Source organism: Cervus elaphus, chromosome 12 (genome assembly GCF_910594005.1).
Source record: "Cervus elaphus chromosome 12, mCerEla1.1, whole genome shotgun sequence".
NCBI classification, from domain to species: domain Eukaryota; kingdom Metazoa; phylum Chordata; class Mammalia; order Artiodactyla; family Cervidae; genus Cervus; species Cervus elaphus.
The window spans coordinates 91,183,118-91,202,310 of record NC_057826.1 but is presented as its reverse complement, the minus strand read 5'-3'; the positions used below and the strand labels follow the sequence as shown (position 1 = coordinate 91,202,310).

The window sequence follows — 19,193 nt, the reverse complement described above, 5'->3', positions numbered from 1 at the left end:
ACCTGTACTTAATACTATATGAATGATTTTCATTTTCATTTTTACATTTTTTATGTTTCTATTTCCTCATTTTTCTATTATGACTATGTATTACTTGCACAATAACAAGTTTTTAAAATGTTTAATGAAAATGAAATTCGTGGGCTAAGACACTTCACAAATTATATATTTAAGGAAAATGTACAACCACTAAGACTAAAAACTATCATAAAGAAATGTGATTTAATTCCTTTATATTTAGAAGAAGGTGGAGCACAACAGTGTACTGTGAGTCTAGAAACTCAAGTTTTAATTTTGACTCAGCCTGTTACTAGCCATGTGGTTGGCCTTTAGAAAGTCATTTAATCTTTTTCTATCTTGGATTTCTTAGGCATTAAATGAAGATGACTGTAGAAATAAAATTAAATAATAAATGTGTAGCCATTTTAAAGACACTGAATGTTATCTTTTGAGTCCCTGGTATTATTTTGAGCCCCTGGTATTATTTCATATTAATGGTATTAAAACATCCAGTTACTTGTAATTTAGGACTACATGGATGAGTAATTATGATTTAATTATCTCATTTATCAAATAAACCAGGACAGAAATTTCTAATAACTAGATGAACAATCTCTTCAAAAAATAAAGAATTATCAGCAATTATACAGGTAAATAGTATTTTTCCTTGGTTCCAAGTCCAGTTTCCATAGTTTATTAGCAGACTCTCTGGAATTCTATCTGTGAAGAATTAAGTTCATTTCTCATCTGTGGAGAGAAAGCAGGCTTCTAGGTCTACTAGTGGGAAAGTTAAGACAGCAGTAATCTTTCCATGACCTTCTTTTCCATCCCTTTCCCTCCTCTTTCCAATTTCACTCAAACTACAAAAGAACCAGAGACATTAACAAGTGAAGATTCTTCTTGACTCCAACTCTGCATGTGTCATCATAACAGAGCTAACCTACTGAGACCACACAGCTGCCTGCTCTGATCTCTGCCAAGTGTCTGTAATTCATCTAGGCAACAGAAGCAAAGTACTTGAGCCCAGTTATAATTTTTCACTAGAAACAAAATGCTGACACTGACCTGAGTCAGTGCAGTTTATTGCTGTGTGAATTATCCCATTCCAAATGTTTCACACCAAACAACCTCAATGATGTATTGTATGTGGATGGACTTTGATCCTCAGGCAAGTATCAGAAGTCATTTAGTATGAAAATCTCACCTGAAACCTGTCTACCCATCCCTCAGAAGTACTAATACTTTGTGACTACCATATCATGCTGTCAGCATAAAACACGAAAAGGAATAAAATAAAGCAGCAGCACCTAGAGCCTTCTGCCAGAAGAGAGAAGCAAGGTTATCTTGTATGTTGGTCTTAGACAATCTCTACAGAGGCATTCAGAGCTCTTGGGCAAACCCGGTATTCATTATCCACATTTGTGGGAGTTCTGCTACAAACAAACGTTCTGCTAAGGTTGTCCTAGCGCCAACTCACTGAAATGCACTTTCCCTGTGAGTTCTAAACCCAGTAACTGGCCATATCTTTGACTGGCAACTGGTGGGGATAAAGCAGCAGGGCTGAGGGTGGAACTGGGAGTCGTACAACATAACCATTTCAGGATGGCTAAAATCTGCAGCATGGCAGACATCTATTATGAGAGACTGTCACAATAACCATTCTCAAATTTTACCAGACTACTCATCCATAAATGATTCCTAAATATGCTTTTGGCTTGCTAACGTTCTGTAGTATAATTTTATAGTCATAAAAGTAAAAAGTACTAGGGGTTTTCTGTCATTTCTATTAACAAATTATTTTGTGCCTTAGCTTTCCCTTCTCCTTTACTTAAGATGTTGGCAAAGAAAGACTTGACGAGAGCATTCTTAATTAAACTGTTCTAAGTATCTCTGTACATCACAGAGATGTGCAGAGAAGTGCCATGAAGCGGAGGCTCCCTCAGTGACATCTCCTCAGCTTCCTTAAGGAAACATGCCGGGTCCTGGTCCCAGTACTTCAGTGCTAACGCGGGACAACCAGGTGTGACCACTGTAACGGCCAGAACACCGCTGTGCTCCTCCCAACAGCTCCCGCCCTGGGGCTTCTGGCTCAGTGTCAGAGGGACTTCCAAACAGGAACTTGCCTTGTGGGCTGCCATCATGGCTAAAGGGAAAAAAGTCCCCAGAAAAAGACAAAAGGGGTGCTCCTAACATTGTTATTTCTATCATACAGATAATCTAGTCCTCAGGAAGACTTGCGGTTGGGTTAGACAAGTAAGTGGCTATTAGAGAGGAAGATTCTGGAGTTGGGAGGGCCCTTCTCACTGATGTAACTTAAAATGCAACTGACGGCCTACAAATGGAGATTACACTTAGTACTGCTTGTGTCCCTTCCCTCTGCCTCATGTTTCTACAAAGTATTGCTCAGAAAGAGCCAGCCTAGGTCAGGGGGTGCAGTGGATTCCCCCTACAACATATGCACAGTCTCCTCCAGACTATCAAACTGAAGCCACCCAGGAGTCCTCCATCTGACCTCAGAGCCCAGACCACCCAGGAGAGCCCTAATGATATAAGGTATCAGTTTATTTGAAAGTAAAGTAGCTAAATCCCAGGATTTGTGGTTTGTGATTCTATCCTGTCATCTGATGTCAGGTTCATCTCACAGGAGATACTCATTAAAATCATGATAAAGCCAAATACAAAGTCTGGCAAACCAAAACACACAGCCATGAGGAAGGGCAGGTATGATCCATTTCTGGACACCTTTAGTTTGGTGTTATTCTCTGGCTTTTCAATGACGGACTGAATCCAGCTCATTCTACTGTAAATAGAGTGGTATATAATTTCGTCCTGTGTGACCTTCAAAAGAGAAAAGAGCCAGAACCATTTGCCCCCAAAGCCAAAATGCTACCAAGCATTAGTATTGATAGCCTATGACAATCATCCCACAGCTGCCAAGTAACCCCTGAGGTAAGTATGCTGTCTCCTCCATCACCCCTTTTCTCTGCCCAACTCCATCCTTCCCCCGTGCCTAACTCTAAGACCTTCCAATCTATGAAACTTGATGAATTCTACTAGTTTAAACCTCAGAAAATAAGACTGCCCACCTCTCCTTATTAACAGCATCATTTTCATGATGGTAATTCTAGAATCCTATGACAGAACAAGACTAAAGCTCAAAACAGGTTAACAAGTAAAAAATTTTACATAATATAAACATGGACACAATGAGCTTACCATTGACATTAAGCAGTGAGAGAATATTATCTTGGTGATCAAGGAGGCGCTTAACTTCAAGAATATCCCATCCTAGTGATCCCTCTGTGGGTGCTACCAACCTGAAAATTACTAAATGAAAAGACCAATATAATTTTATTAAAATAGTCAAAGAAGATAAAGTTCCATTTCTGCTTAAAAAACTAATATTTCACTAAGTGACAAATACCTAAATACTGAAAAAACCCATCTCCAAAGACAGTCTTGTTCATGCTACTTTCTTTCTTTCAAATCCTTGGATGTTTGCAATGATCTACTAAAATCCCGAGTGTGACCTCAGAACTCTGTTCCTTTATTAAAACTCTTCTAAACCCCTACCAGCCATTAAGTCCCATCCTCCCTAAGCCTTCAGTGCATGACCAGCTCTCCCACCTTACTCTCTCCCTAGCCAGCGCTGGTCCGGATCCCTGAATCACCCCCAACCATTACCCTTCTCTCCCCATGCCAGGCCAGTAAGTATTGCTGCAAAATAAGCTATAAATTTGTGCTTAACCTCAAACTGGTGAAGACTTCAGCAGTTTTTACTTATTTATTTACTTGTCTTGGTATCTAAGCTTACAGCATTAAATTACAATCTCTCTGAGAGGATATGCCTTGTAATTTTGTGAGTTATACAGTTCTTTTGGACTATAGTGTTGCTTTACTCAGCTGAGGTTAACAAACAGTTTATATAAACTTGTATTAATCCTAACATTAATCAATATGGAAAACTCAAAATCAAATTAACTGGAAAGATCAATAAACAAACATTTACTGAACACTTATTACGATGCTCCAGGAACTTAGATCTTATATGTGACTAGGTTCCAGTTACTGCCCTGAAATACTCATCGAGAGTGGGAGTGGGACTCATAAACCAGCCCAGAATCAGTGCAGTCAGTGCTGTAACAGGCCCCAGCACCGAGTGCTGTGGATGCTCACAGCTTGGAAAAACTAGTGTCCCAGAGGTCATATTCCTCCCAAGTGATGGCTTATTACTAAATTTCTCTTCTTTCTCACACTTCTCTCTGGAAAACAGGTCACACCACATTTCCTTCTGTCTCTGCGCACATTTTACCAAATGACAAACCTCTACAAAGGTTATTTAATACTGACAGCCATTCACATTGAAACTGTGGTTGTCAGATGAAGGTCTTTCCGTCAATACAAAGGGGTCTCTTTCTGACACCTAGCAAAGTAGAGGGAAAATTCTACTTTAGTTGGAATACTACCAAATGATGCTGCAATTGAGATTACAGAATAACAAGCAAGGTACTATACTGTTTAATCCAGTATTTAATCCAGAACAGACTGAAATCCTGACCAAAAAACTACAAAGTACTAAAGATAATGTGAAACTGTTAAGTTCATAAATATAGTCTCTATAGTCAAGTATTCACAAGGGTCACAGACGTAATAACTTCAAGGAAATAAACATTAATTAGAAGATAAAAGAAAAGCAATGGTCACTTCTAAAAAAGGGCTGACAGAAAAATCTTGAACTTCTGAAGCAGGATAAGTACTCAGAGTGATGATAGTACTGCCCAGCTAATAAAAGCCTCAAAGTAACTGCAGACAGTGCACACAGAAGTTTTATTTCCTGTTGAGAAGATTCACGTTAGAAAAAGAGAGGGACAGGGGCACAAGCCTAGTCTTAGAAATAGAAAACATAGTACATTTAGAGGAATAAAACTTACTTTTCGTAAGGAAAATGGCACTACATATTTACTTCATGAAAAAGTTAAAGTGAAAGTCACTCAGTGGTGTCCAACTCTTTGCAACCCCATGGACTGTAGCCTACCAGGATCCTCTGTCTATGGAATTCTCCAGTATTCTGGAGTGGGTAGGCATTCCCTTCAGGGGATCTTCCCAACCCAGGGATAGAACCCAAGTCTCCCACACTGCAGGAGGATTCCTTAGCATCTGAACCACCAGGGAAGCCCTATTTTAAGGCTAAGTAAAATGGAAATCCTCATTTTTAAGAATATTTGTATTTTTTATAAATTATTTTGAATAAAACCAACTTTAATTTCTTCCCTTTTTTAGATGATATTCTAATTTCTGTTGAGGCATCAATGTTATTTTTATTACTATTTGAATGAATTCACTAATTCATTCAATAAAAGCCTCTTTATTTGTTAGGAGAAAGATTAAGAAAGTTTCAGTCACCAAGGCACCAATATTCTGAAGGGGCGCGACAAAGAGAGACCAAAAGGCAAACGTTAAGTTTTCAGAGCAGTAAGTTAAATGACAGACGTGAGATTATGAGAGCACACAGGTAAAACCCCTGGGAGGGGCGGTGTAAGGAAAGCAGGACTTCATCCTTGAAAAAAGAAATACTAGAGCTGCGCTCTTAAAGAGTAAGCAGTACTGAGCCAGATTAAAGAGGACAATGAACTATGTGGTCAAGTCCAACACGGGTGACGAGAGAAAGGACGGCACAGAGGAGAGAACAAGCTCGGGCTGGGGGCTCAGGGAAACGAGGATTAGCAGCAGTGAGACAAGACTCGAGGGAAGCAGGGGGAGATCATGGAAGGCATGATTTGATATGCTAAAAGGCCTGGACTTCATCTTGTAGGCAACTGGTGACCTTACATTCACCCCTAGGGCAAAGATTTCTTTCATCTGGAGCAAAAAGGCGAGAAAAAATAAGGCTACATAAGTTTGTTTGTTTTTTTAATAAATCTAAATGTATTCAATTTAAAACCCTATACTTTTTTCCTGAGGTCATCTTCTTCATATTTTGTTGTTAAAAAGTTATTTTTTCAAAATGAGGGTGGTAAATGGTAGCTTATTTTGTTTCCAGTTTGGGGTTTTCAATGTTTTCACTAAACAAAACAAAAATTGGCAACTCTATGTTGATCTCCACAAGTCTGACTTTGGTACTAGTCAGAAACTTGAGAGTCCAGAAATAACTGATGTAGGCAACAGGAAGCCACTGACGCTCTGAAGCCTGCATTAGATGGATCCCTCTATCATCTGATAGAGAATGTATCCAGAAGCACTGAACTAGAGGAGAAAGCATTTGAGAAGCACTAAAACAGAGAAGGGAACGGCCATACCTAACCAGCCAACCAAGCAGGCTATATAATGGTGGATTAATTTCATTGGTATCCAAATTTTGATATGGATTCAGTCACAATATTTGTGCAACAATTTGCAAGTATCTTAAATATATGCAAATAGTCACATAAATTAGAAATGTAAGGGCTTCCCTGATGGCTCAGCAGGTGGGGAATCCGCCTGCAATGCAGAAGACACAGGAGGTACAGGTTCAATCTCTGGGTCAAGGAAATCCCCTGAAAAGGGAAGCGGCAACCTGCTCCAGTATTCTTGCCTGGAGAGCCCTCATGGACCAGGGTGGAGGAGCCTGGCGGGCTGCAGTCCAGGGGTTTGCGGAGCGTCAGACACGACTAAGCATGCAGGCGTGCTGAATAGGCATATGCTTAAAGAGATTTTATTTTACTTGCTACTAACTCTATCATGGGGTGATTGTATTTGGACACTCCGGGCATGCAGGCTCAATCATGTCTGACTCTCTTTTGTGACCCCGTGGGCTGTGGCCTGCCGGGCTCCTCTGTCTATGGGCTTCTCCGGGCAGGTATACTGGAGTGGACTGTCATTTTCTTCTATAGGGGATCTTCCTGACCCAGGGATCCAGCCTGGGCCTCCTGCGTGTCATGCATTGGCAGGCAGATTCTTTACCACTGAGCCACCTGGGAAGCCCTTTGGACATGCCACATTACATATATTTAGACATTTTACTAGTACTTCATCATTATCTGAATACAATAATCTTTCATAAATATTTATACTTTCAATGTGTTCTCCAGACAACAGCAATGGCTAAAATATAGTTTGAGCATTGTTAAGTACACATTCAAAAAAATAAATAGAGTAGAGGAACGAAAATAAGTCAGGAGACTATCACAACAGACCAACCAGGCAAAAGAGATGAGTACCTGAACAGAACAACACTAGTGAGATGGAAAGAAGTGGATCAAAATATTTAGAGCAGCCGCCCCCAAAGAATGGCCCCAGACCAACCACCTCAGCACTCCCAGCACATGTTAGAATGCAGACACTCAGGCCCCACTCCAAAGCTAGTGAACTAGAAACTCTGGGAGTAAGGCCCAGTATTTTGCGTTCTTAACAAGTCCTTCAGGTCATCCTCATGCACACTACATTTTGAAAACCACCGAATTAGAGTAAAACCAGCAAAACACAAGCAATTGATTAGCAACAAGAGGAAAACAGCAGGGAAAAGTGAAACATCTTTCCAGCACAATAAAGAACATGGGAAAACTGAATTTCTGCAAGGAAAAAAAAAAGAAAAAAACACTACATTTTATCTTTAGAAGCTGCTTTATGAAAAGAAAGCATAAGCATTGGATCTAGAAAATTACTTCTCAGACATGACTACATAGGGAAAGTTCAGTTGAAGAAAGAAAAACTTGACTGCAAAGCAGCATAGCCTGCAGATAGCAGCTTACAAATGGTAAACCATTAGCTCATTTCTCACTGGCATTTGCAAACATGCAAACTGATGATCACAGTCAGTCTCGAGACTGGTCTCTAGAAGTAGCAGCACAAGTAATATCAAATGCCCTCGGGGCTTCATTAGACAAATTCCTCAAGAAAAAAGCAGGTTTTAAAAAGCAACTCCATCACTTCTCAGCACACGATTTTTATCCATAAGGTAATGAGCATAATAGGCTTGTCTTTTCTTTTTTAAAACTGCAGACTCCTGGCAGTAAATGAGTGAGCCAATAGTCAACGGTTAAGAGACTGGCCTTCAAATGGCATTTTTATAATCAGTTAGTACATTTACAACATTCCTCTTGTTCGCCCTCCTTCTGCCATCCCACTAATCTGAGGGAAATGGTTTAAACTCCCACCTTCCAATATAATGGGCCCTACGCTGGTTTCCTCAGGCAAAAACGCCACAGCTCCTATCTTACTGAACTCTCATAACAATCCTCTTCCAAACCCAGCTTGTTTTTAGTTTTTAGAATGTTGGTAGTTGTTTTACGTATGTTAAAGTTTTTGCTGAGTGAGTGAGTGAGGGTGGGTCATCAACAGAGAGGACTGTGGAATGTAAATTGCCCTCTCCAGCAACAGAGGAGTGGGGTTACCTTGCCCACTTGCCTATGCTAGACCAAGTATGGTGCAAGAACCGACCTAACATCTTGAAAATGTCTCAGGCTCCATATCACTTCAATAATCCCAGGAGGCCAAGACTGGGGCAGGGAAAGGTGTCCTTTAAATAAAAAACTGAATTAGTCTTTCTAAAATGTTTACACAAGGCTAGTTTAAAATTTTAAAAAAGAAGAAATAAAGGGGGAAAAAATCATACTCACTCAGTTCTTTGCCAACTGCTGCCACAACACAGTTCTTAGGTATTTCAATCAAAGCACTGATCCCTTCAAAAACATATAAAACAAAAGTTAAACTATTTTCTTAATGGATTAGATCAAAAACATTTTCAGATTTATATTAGTCATTTCTTCAAAGGGGATGGTAACAATAAAGCTCACACAATTTGCTATATCACACTTGCATGTGAAAGTGACTTTGTGAAGTCAGTAAGATCTCTCGAAGGCTTTATTGATTTATTAAGGGTAGAAAATGCTCTTTGAATATTTGTACTATTATGGCGAACTTATTTACCAGGGACCCCTTAAGATAATCATCATCGCCATTTACAAGATGACTAGCTCAAATGGAATACAAAATTGGCATTTTTCCTCAATGTAAATTTAAGAAGCCTGGGTGAACTCCCTGGCAGCAAATAAATGAGCCAACAGTCAACAGCTAAGAAAGTGGCCTTCAAATAGTATGTTTATAATCAACGAGTACATTTACAAAATCCCTTGTATTACTAGAATAATCAGATTCAACATTCCATCACATTTCACTTATTAAGCATACAGTGCTAAGTACATTTTTTATAGCTAAATCATGAAATGATTTTAGGATAACCACAACTTCTGTAACATATGTTATAATGATCACTTTTGTCAGCAAAAATTAAAGAATTCATGTGTTAGATTTAGAATTACCATATGTGTTGGCACAAAACTTGTTTATTAATGTTAACTTTTCCCTTATAAAATATATGTAATTTCTATATAGTAATTCATAACACATATGCTAATTGGGAAAATATTCTCATCTGCTTTACCTCCCCACTTGGGGAGTATTTCTGGCCAACATCTTTCCTCCACATAGGTCTTACCAACATGTTTTATGTTTTTCCATGGTCAAGGACAAGGTGTAGAGGGTAGAGGAGGAGAAACGGGAGCAGTAGTGTACAGGATAAAGTAGCAGAAGAGACAGGAGAGCAGGGGAAGGGGGAACAGCAGAGAATTCCAGATGCAAAAAACAGCTTGTTAAAAAATACTGATTACTTGTGAAATAAACTTACTATAAGCTCAATAATCCAGAAGTAGCAACTTAATACACAGAATCACAGAACATATTGTTGGAAAGGGCATGGATGTCCTGTTTTCTAGTCCAAGGCTCCTTCCATTTTATCATACTAAGATTATTTTTGCTTATTTCCAAATACATAACTGCCCCTAAAAGCCCTGCCAGTCCACAAATCAAGCAAGGCTTAGTGAAAGGAGTTTCATAAAATAAAGATCTAAGTACTGCTAACTACTTGGCATCTGGTAATTTGGAAAATCCAAATCACGAAAAGCTCACCAATGGCAACTTAAGGTCTTTTGAAAGCTTTCTAACTGACTTTCTCAAAGGTTTCTGCTATCTCTTACTAATAAACAGGGCAATACTGTGACTACTTACAGTGCAGTACTCAAAGTTAATGTGCAAAGGGAAGGGGAAGTGCAGTAACAGGTGATTATTTCCATTAACATGCAAAAGGTCCTTTTTAGCCCTGATTTCAGTATTTCACAACAAGTGTGCGTGCATGCTAAGTCACTTCAGTAGTGTCTGGTTCTTTGCAACCCTATGGACTGTAGCCTGCCTGGCCCTTCTGTTCATGGGATTCTCCAGGCAAGAATACTGGATTGGGTTGCCATGCCCTCCTCCTGGGGATCCTCCTGATCCAGGGATCAAACCCACACTCTTACGCCTCCTGCATTGGCAGGCGAGGTCTTTACCACTACAAACAAGATTACTGGTGATCAAGTGGTGAGCTGAGAAGTTAAACTATAAATCCTAGTAAGGTAGGGATTTGGTTTTATTAAGACATTATATTATTTTTCTAGTATTTTATAATACCCATGTGGCGATAAGCCAATAAAGCAGTGTATATTCAACTCACAGGGCTCCTACTACTCTAAGACAACAATAATATGCTTTAATAACACAGGCATAGCGTGGGGATATTTTGGGTTTGGTTCTTGACCAAAACAAAGCAATTATCACAGTAAAGCAAGTCACACAAATTTTTTAATTTCCCAGTGCGTATAATAGTAGTGAAAAAGCTGGCTTAAAACTCAACATTCAAAAAACTAAGATCATGGCATCCAGTCCCATCACTTCATGGCAAATAGATGGGGAAACAATGGAAACAGTGACAGACTTTATTTTCTTGGGCTCCAAAATCTCTGCAGATGGTGACTGCAGCCATGAAATTAAAAGATGCTTGCCCCTTGGAAGAAAAGCTGTGACCAACCTAGACAGCATATTAAAAAGCAGAGACATTACTTTTCTGACAAAGATTCCTTTAGCCAAAACTATGGTTTTTCCAGTAGTCATGTATGGATGTGAGAGTTGGACTATAAAGAAGACTGAGCACCAAAGAACTGATGCTTTTGAATTGTGGTGTTAGAGAAGACTCTTTAAGACTTACTTGGACAGCAAGGAGATCAAACCAGTCCATCCTAAAGGAAATCAGTCCTGACTATTCATTGGAAGGACTGATGCTAAAGCTGAAACTCCAATACTTTGGCCACCTGATGTGAAGAACTGACTCATTGGAAAAGACCCTGATGCTGGGAAAGATTGAAGGCAGGAGGAGAAGGGGACGACAGAGGATGAGATGGTTGGATGGCATCACTGACTCAATGGACATGAGTTTGAGCAGACTCCAGAAGTTGGTGATGGACAGGGAAGCCCAGCATGCTGCAGTGCATGGGGTCGCAAAGAGTCGGACATGACTGAGTGACTGAACTGAAAATAGTTGTTAACATTATACTGTCATCTATTAAACGTGCAATAGTATCATGTCTAAAAGACAAAGTATGTACCTTAATTGTAAAACACTTTATTGCTAGAAAAATATTAACCATTAGCTGAGCCTTTAGGCAGTCATTCTTTTTGCTGTTGGAGGCTGTGAAATATTACAAGAATTACCACCATGTGACAGAAACACAAAGTGAACAAATGCTGCTGGAAAAATGGTGCCAAAAGACTTGCATGATGCAGAGCTGCCACGAACAATCTGTAAAAAACGCATCATCTGCAAAGCCAAATAAAGTAAAGTGCGATAAAACAAGGTATGCCTGTATTCTTTCTAGGATGACCATGGGTTCATTTCATTACTTTTAGAAACAAAAATAGTTAATAGTGGATCACATGATTTTAAGGTTACTGTCATTTAAATTTACTCATTTACACTTAAATATTTTTACTCTGAGTAAATTTTTATTCTTTTAAGTTCCTTGATACCGATGTAAGTCAAAACTGATTTTTTTCTGAGAAAACTGAATTTGGTTTTTACATTTGCACATGAATGACATTTCCTTAGTAAAACCAACTGTAAAATGAGGGCATCCTTAGGACTCTATGCAAAGTCTGATGACCTACAAATGAAGAAAATATTTTTGTAAAGTCATAAAGATCTGCTGCCAAGTGTCAACAGGCTCATCAAACTCAGTTTAGGACATGGTCCAGGAACATGTAAGAAAAGGTTTTTCTTGTTCACTTTTGAGAAATTCTGTTAGAAGGGGTGAAGAAGCCAGAAGAAGGGGAACCTTTTCCTTCCAATTTGAAATGGAAATATATTTTACACAACTCTTCACCTGAATTGGAAAATATGGCTACATCTTATATTCAGAATTAAAAAGAAAAGCTCCTATATTACTATTGTGAACCTTTTCCTTCCAATTTGAAATGGAAATATATTTTACACAACCCTTCACCTGAATTGGAAAATATGGCTACATCTTATATTCAGAATTAAAAAGAAAAGTTCCTATATTACTATTGTATTCATGGAAAGTCTCTTTGAAGATTCACTGTGTCTTTATTTTAGAGTCTATCATGGTTCACAAGTACCTTGATTTGTTTTTACCTGTATCAGAAAGGTGACTTGTCTTACACAGAAGATCTAATTTTCGGTTCCACACACACAGGTCATTCCCACCAGAGAGCCAAACGTCTAGTCTCTGAAGAACAGCTAAACACTGCAAAATTCATGCAAAATATTTATCAGTTTAGAAATTCAAGCATTAAGTGGTTTTAAAATATGTCCACAAGTTGATACCCTTTCCCTTCAAGAGATCAGTAATCTTCAAAGTAAATGAGGAAACACTACTTCATTTTAGTAGTATCTTTCCCCAAGCCTGCTGAAATTATTGAAAAACAATGGCACTTTCTGAGAACATTTAAGGTAGTTTCTTCTATAGGAATGAAAGTAGCCAAGTCTTATCCAAGTTTGTTTCTCCAACATGAAGCAGAGTTTCTATCAATAATAAGCCCCAATTAGTATGTTTATAAAATGAACCTAAGAGTAGCCACAAAAGATTTTGTTCTGGAACTAAGTAACAACTGCTAAATTATGATTTTATAGAAAACAGACAGTGAGGCAGGAATAGCTCCATGTTTCAATTTTAAAGTTAAAACAGAGAAGAAAAAAAAAAGACTAGCTACTGCCATATCACTTGGAAAGTAGTATCCCTTCCTAGAATTACCTACTAGAAACATACTAGGTACTACCTTTTTCCTTATCTTACTATAGAGATTCACCTCTTGTTCTAATTTAAAATTCAAACATTCTAGCATTTAATATACATACTCCCCAAAATCTAGACTTAGAAGAATCAAATGACTGTAGGTATGAGTAGAAGAAATAATTTTTAAAACCTACAAAGATAATTTCATCTAAATCATTAGATAACTTTTTCTGAATAAAAAGATTATTACCATAAAATATCTGATTAAGATTTTACCTTTACAGTAGACTGGAAGCATGACACTTTCTGAACTTGTCTACCAGTATCACAATCCCATTCCTAAATTTATGTTAAGAAATAATTTCTAAGCAGAATTTCAAAAACTTAATTATGAGATAACTTTTATAATTATTAATACAAATATTATACATTTTATGTAGAAAATATATAAAGCATAAAGTATTTTGTGTTTATACTACTACAAAAATCAACTTAGCATAGCAAGCTTATAATCTAAAATAAGTTTTGATGTAAATTTTACTACAAAACCATTTGAAAATACCAACAGAATGAATGTCTGAATATCAAATCTTTATAAAGCATTAAATATTGCACTATAAAAAATTTAACTTTTACTCTCCAAAACAGTCTATCATAATCTAATAAACACTGAACATAAAATATTTATACTAAAAACTATCACATCCATTAATTAACATTAACTGAAAGCTCCCTCAATGTGCCCGGCATGATTTTACTAGTTATCTTAATTCAAAGAAGACAGTAACCAAATACCTATATCCATATTTAAAATAATTTCAAGACCTCTCATAAAAGGTCCAAGATTAGTCTGACTTAAGGAGCATAATGATTTTCAAATTTTTCATACCATTTCCTATGGTAAGATAGACATTTTATATGAGAACACATTTACATATAAATATAGATACACATACAAATATGGACTCATAAAATTAAAATTTGACCAAAGAAAAAATCTACCCTCAGCATTTAATTAATGAAGTTATTTAACAGCAAATACCCAAGCATGTAAATTTAAAATCCATTTGAATAAATGGAAGTACTAACAAAGCAACCTGAAATTATTTTTAACAAGAAAAGTCATTCAGCAAAGGAAATTACTCTATTTTAGCACTCACAGTTAAAGTTTATACTGATATTGTCCCAGCTACCCATGTCTGTACTGTAATAGTAATTTTAACAATTATCTCTAAATAGTATTCTAGTACCTTAGGAGCAGTCTAATAAAAAGAATTTTATATTCTATTTTTGCAGAGATTATACTGATACTGAAAACAAACAAAAAAGAGTTTTAGTCCATAAAATAACACGTGCCTCAACAGAACAATGGTAGTACACCTACTGTGACCTAAACATACTAAGTGCGTTTTATGCCCCTGATTATGCAACACTGTAATCACCACACTATGTCATTTTATCTCCACCTAAATCTTTTCGTGAATTTCTACCCCCTACTGGCAATCTGTCTAAAAATCACTTCAACTGACAAGCTTATGTAAAGTGTGTCATAAAGTACGTCTTAGTTCTACAGAAGCCTAAGAAACACCTACAGCTTTGGGCTTACTCCAAAACTCAACTTCACTAAGACCTGAAGTTATTTAAATAGAATTCTCAGATAAGCACAGACTTTTTAAAGCTAATCTATGACACCTTAAAAAAAAAAAAAAGCAATGAAAGATTATCTATAGCACGCAGCTATAGCCTTCATAGATTAAATTCCTCCTACAAATATAAAAAGGCTAAGTTTGTTTAAGAAAAATATTTTATGAAAGCAGTATCACATAGTGATTCAGAGCTCTGACTCTGCAGTCAGACTACTGCCTTTGGCCCTATACAGGCTGCATGAACTTGGGCCATTTACTTAACCTCTCTGTGCCTCTCTTTTCTTATTTATAAATGAAAATAATAAAAATATTTATTATAAGGGTTAAATGGGTTAATAAATGCAAAACAGAACAATGCCTGGCACATACATGCAATTTATAAAACATTACTATGGCTGTTACATCTTAAATTTTCAACTAAAAGTATAACGAGGGAAGGTAATTAACATTTTTTCATTGTTTTAAAATACTGAATATATAAAACACTGAGCACATGGTAATTCACTTTTCTGCCAGCCTTGGGTTGTCAGAAGGTTCTTATGGGTTGGGACTATTAAGTTTCTTTTGCAGTACAATGAGCATATAAGAAAATGTGAATTATTCTCCAGTTCAACTCATCTTTGTTTCTCTAAATTGAAAAGCAAACTGAGATGATAAATATTTTTAAGTCTACATTCTTCCATTTCCTCCATCTTTTGTAATTTATATAAAGCTGGGAAGAACAGCTTTAGTTATGGAGTTTCCATCAACAATAAGCCTTAACTTGCTACTTCCAGTCTAATTCTTTTTAGACATCTAATACTTTTAATAAGAAGTGTCTTATGAAGGCTAGAACAAAACCATTTTTGCTAAATCATGAATGTACAGACAGGCCTCAAGAGGATAAGACTAATAATGTATGTACTGGTCCCTTGGATCACCACAGCTATTTCATTTGGTTCTAGATTTAAGGATATAATAACTGTTCTATCAGCAGAGGCCGTCAAGATCAGCTGATTTTTTTCTTCACAAGTTTCCAAACAAGGCAATGTAATAATAGCTGTTATCTTTTGAGTGTGTCCACTGAATTCCAAAAGTTTTTCTCCTGTCTGAAATATCAATAAAAATGTTAATAGTACTTTATATTTTATAACTTAATTTTAAATAACAACATCAAGCAAAACCACCAGGTAGAAAATACATACATTCCATTTGAAATTACTTAGATTTTATAATTTAAGCAATACGATCTAAACAGATACTAACAGAGTAGGCTTAAACAATTTTAAATATTTTCTAATAGAAAATAACAGATTGTTGTAGGAAACTTTAACGAATACTCTTTCCATATGGTTTTAAGGTTATAATTATGTAAGTTAAGTATAAAATATCAGTAACTTAGCAGGGAAAATATAGGGAGTCTTCATTATCCAAATATTTATTATCTCCATCTTACAACATTGCAGAAGAAAATAAAAGCCCACATAACAGTAACAATTGGACATATATATCCAGTAATATATCAACCACTCATAAAGTCAGTATTGACTCTATTTCTAATTAACATCAACAGCTATTCCCACCCATCCAATGTCTTCATCCATCAGTCTCTCATTGACTTCCCAAGTAGTAAATACAAAAATGCAATGTAAATATAACATAAATTTCAAATCTCTCCAAGGTTGCAGGATTTCATGATGTATGTGATGAATGTAATGTTAAACTGTGTCCATCACAGGCAAAGCCATTGAAAAATGAGGATCTGATGGAGTCAGACTAGCTAACAGTCCAAACAAGGGTGAGTAGATAAATGCTTCAAAAGAGAATACTTTGAGAATCCAAGGATTAGGAAGAGAGGACCTAGAGAAATTTGGTAAAGCCTTAAATATTAAAAAAATAATAATAATAAACCTTTTAATACATTACTATTAAAGTGAAACATGGGAAGAATACTATGCTGTCAACAATTTAGAAAAATTCAGAAAAAATTGTCAATTTGGAAAAAACTGTCTCACAGAAATCAACACCTGATTCATTTTCAGAATCAGTACCCAGCTGCTAACTTAAATTTTGCTTAATTAAAATTAAGACATTTATTTCCATAATTTAGCATTTGTTTCTCAGAAAAAAATCTTAAATAAAAAACTCTACTATGAAACATTGGTCCTCATTTTAAACGAATTCATCCTAAGCAGCCTTTTTCAAACATTAATTCAGCTCAGTCTACCAACATGCAGGCTTATCTCCAGGTAATGTTTATGAATACATACTCAACTATAGAGTCATGTCTTTGTTACATAATCCACATAGAATCAATACACACCTGGGCATTCCACACAACTACAATTCCATCATCACCAGCAGATGCAAATCTGGTTAGAGAAAAAAGGTTAAGAAAAAAAAAATCACTGATGACTTTTAAGTGCTAAAATTACTAAGACTAATCAGACCTTAGGGACTTCCCTGGTGGTCCAGTGGATAAGACTCCTCGCTCCCAATGCAGGGGGCCTGGGTTCAATCCCTGGTTGGGCAACTAGACCCCACGTGCCACAACTAAGAGTTTACATGCCACAACGAAGGCCTGACGCAGTCAAATAAATAAGAATAAAATTTTTAAAAAAGAATTACCACACTTTATTAATAGTATTCTGACTTAATCAAGGCACATTAAGTTCTTTAAGCCAACTTAATAAATCTTTATAGAATACTTTCTAATTTTTATGTCGGGTACTGAAAATCCAAGAATGAATAAGACCATTCAGAGAGTTATAATGAATAAACTGCTAGACTAAGAATAAGGGAGATCTATAAACGATCTTTAAAGCCCTTCCTTTAAAATTGTATGATTAAACCCTGAAGTGACATGAAACCGAGCTGAGGAAAAGCTACAGTGACAGGAAGTGATATTCCAGGAGTAGACCAAAGGAATCATGTCCTTAGATTCCTTATTTTCTAGGTAAAAGCATCTAGATATTTTAACTCTACTGTATTTAAAGCCAGTATCTCTCAGTTCTGTGGTCTTTCCTGTGGTCAGCTCTGTTCCTCTCAGTTCTGTGGTCTTTCCCCATAAATATCGTGTCCTTTGATTTGGAAAGTTTGGTTTCTGTTTTGGGTTTTTTTTTAATGAATATGCTTGAAAAAGGTAAAGGTAAGTTTGCTTCTTGGCATGAAAAAGGAATTGTAATGAACTAAATTATAGCTTTTCTCTACTCTTTACCATCCATTGACTACAGATGAAAAAACAACCATCTATATTTTGTAGAGTAGAAGATAACCATGATACAAACACTATCAAGAAAAATAATTTGTACAGGATTATTCATCACAATGGCTGAATTATAATAAAATCAAGATAGCCTTGTTCCTAAGCAGTGTCCCAACACAGTGGTATACAGTAGTCACACTGTAACCGTGTCAGCTGATTTGTTAATAATGTACTACACGGGTGTGTAAGTAACTCATGGTGAATCAAAATCGATTCAAAGTTGTTCTCCTAATACCACTTTTTATTCACTTGAATTCAAGGTCTGCTTTTCTGAATGGGAAAGAAGGAAGAGGTATTATTGAGAGCCAGCTATGAACTGCATCTGGTTATGGTTAATAACCATTAATAAATGGTACTCCACGAGCAGCTATGGTGTTTAGAAAATGTGTACTTTCATTCAAGATTGTTAGCGTGTTTTCACAAAAATCTGGGCATGCCTTAAACATCTTCATTAAAGTAAACACTGTTAGCTGTGTGTGCGCCATTGGGAGAAAAGTAGAGAACTGATACTTGAGGACACAAAAACTATTAATGCTTTGGCCCTGAGAGTCTCTGTTATATTGAATTTTACCCTACAGAGATCCATATAATCTCCCTACTTCAGTCATATAACACTTTCCTTAACACTCCAAACTGAGCTTCAAGTTCAAATTTCTCATGCTCAGTTTCAAAGCCTCATACATAGCTATTGTCCTCTCTGGTTCTGATAATTCCCCTACTCAGTACCTGCTGCAGAACCTTTTGATTACATCTTCTACTGCAGGAGCTAAGAGATTATCCAGGAGATGGGAAATTGGCCTAATAGAGTCTGACAGAGTTCATTAGTAACTTTTAATAAAGAACTACTTATCTTTTTAAGAGAAAGGACCTTTTAAAATGTCTTAGTTAACTAGACAGAAACCATACAAAGAATTATTTTTAAACCCATACATAACATTTATTCTGTTTTCAAAATGAAATATATAAAAGATATGGAGACTAAAATGAAAACAATTTTATGTTTAAGAACAATTACTTATGCTTAATTACACAGACTGTCTGAATCAGAATACAAAGCAATGCCCTAAGCATCAGAAATACTGCTGGGTGTCAATCTTTAACAGCTTATGTTTCTAGGGCTATTGATTTCTTTTTACTTGTACCATGATGATGGGGAGGGCAGAACTCAAGGTCTTAAGATTTCTTTGATATAAAATACCAATTTCT

The 19,193-nt window shown here is 36.5% G+C and overlaps 1 protein-coding gene across 1 annotated transcript in view; it reads right to left on the bottom strand.

The window, feature by feature from the left end:
- Positions 1 to 19,193, bottom strand: part of WDR41 (WD repeat domain 41) — a 43,768-nt gene that overhangs the window by 10,598 nt on the left and 13,977 nt on the right. Inside the window, exons 3-8 of the mRNA XM_043919994.1 lie at positions 17,046 to 17,094; positions 15,700 to 15,831; positions 13,374 to 13,436; positions 12,497 to 12,608; positions 8,595 to 8,657; positions 3,217 to 3,327 (exon numbers count right to left, since the gene is read on the bottom strand). Coding sequence (XP_043775929.1) covers positions 3,217 to 3,327; positions 8,595 to 8,657; positions 12,497 to 12,608; positions 13,374 to 13,436; positions 15,700 to 15,831; positions 17,046 to 17,094 — 530 coding nt within the window. The remainder of the gene's footprint in view (positions 1 to 3,216; positions 3,328 to 8,594; positions 8,658 to 12,496; positions 12,609 to 13,373; positions 13,437 to 15,699; positions 15,832 to 17,045; positions 17,095 to 19,193) is intronic.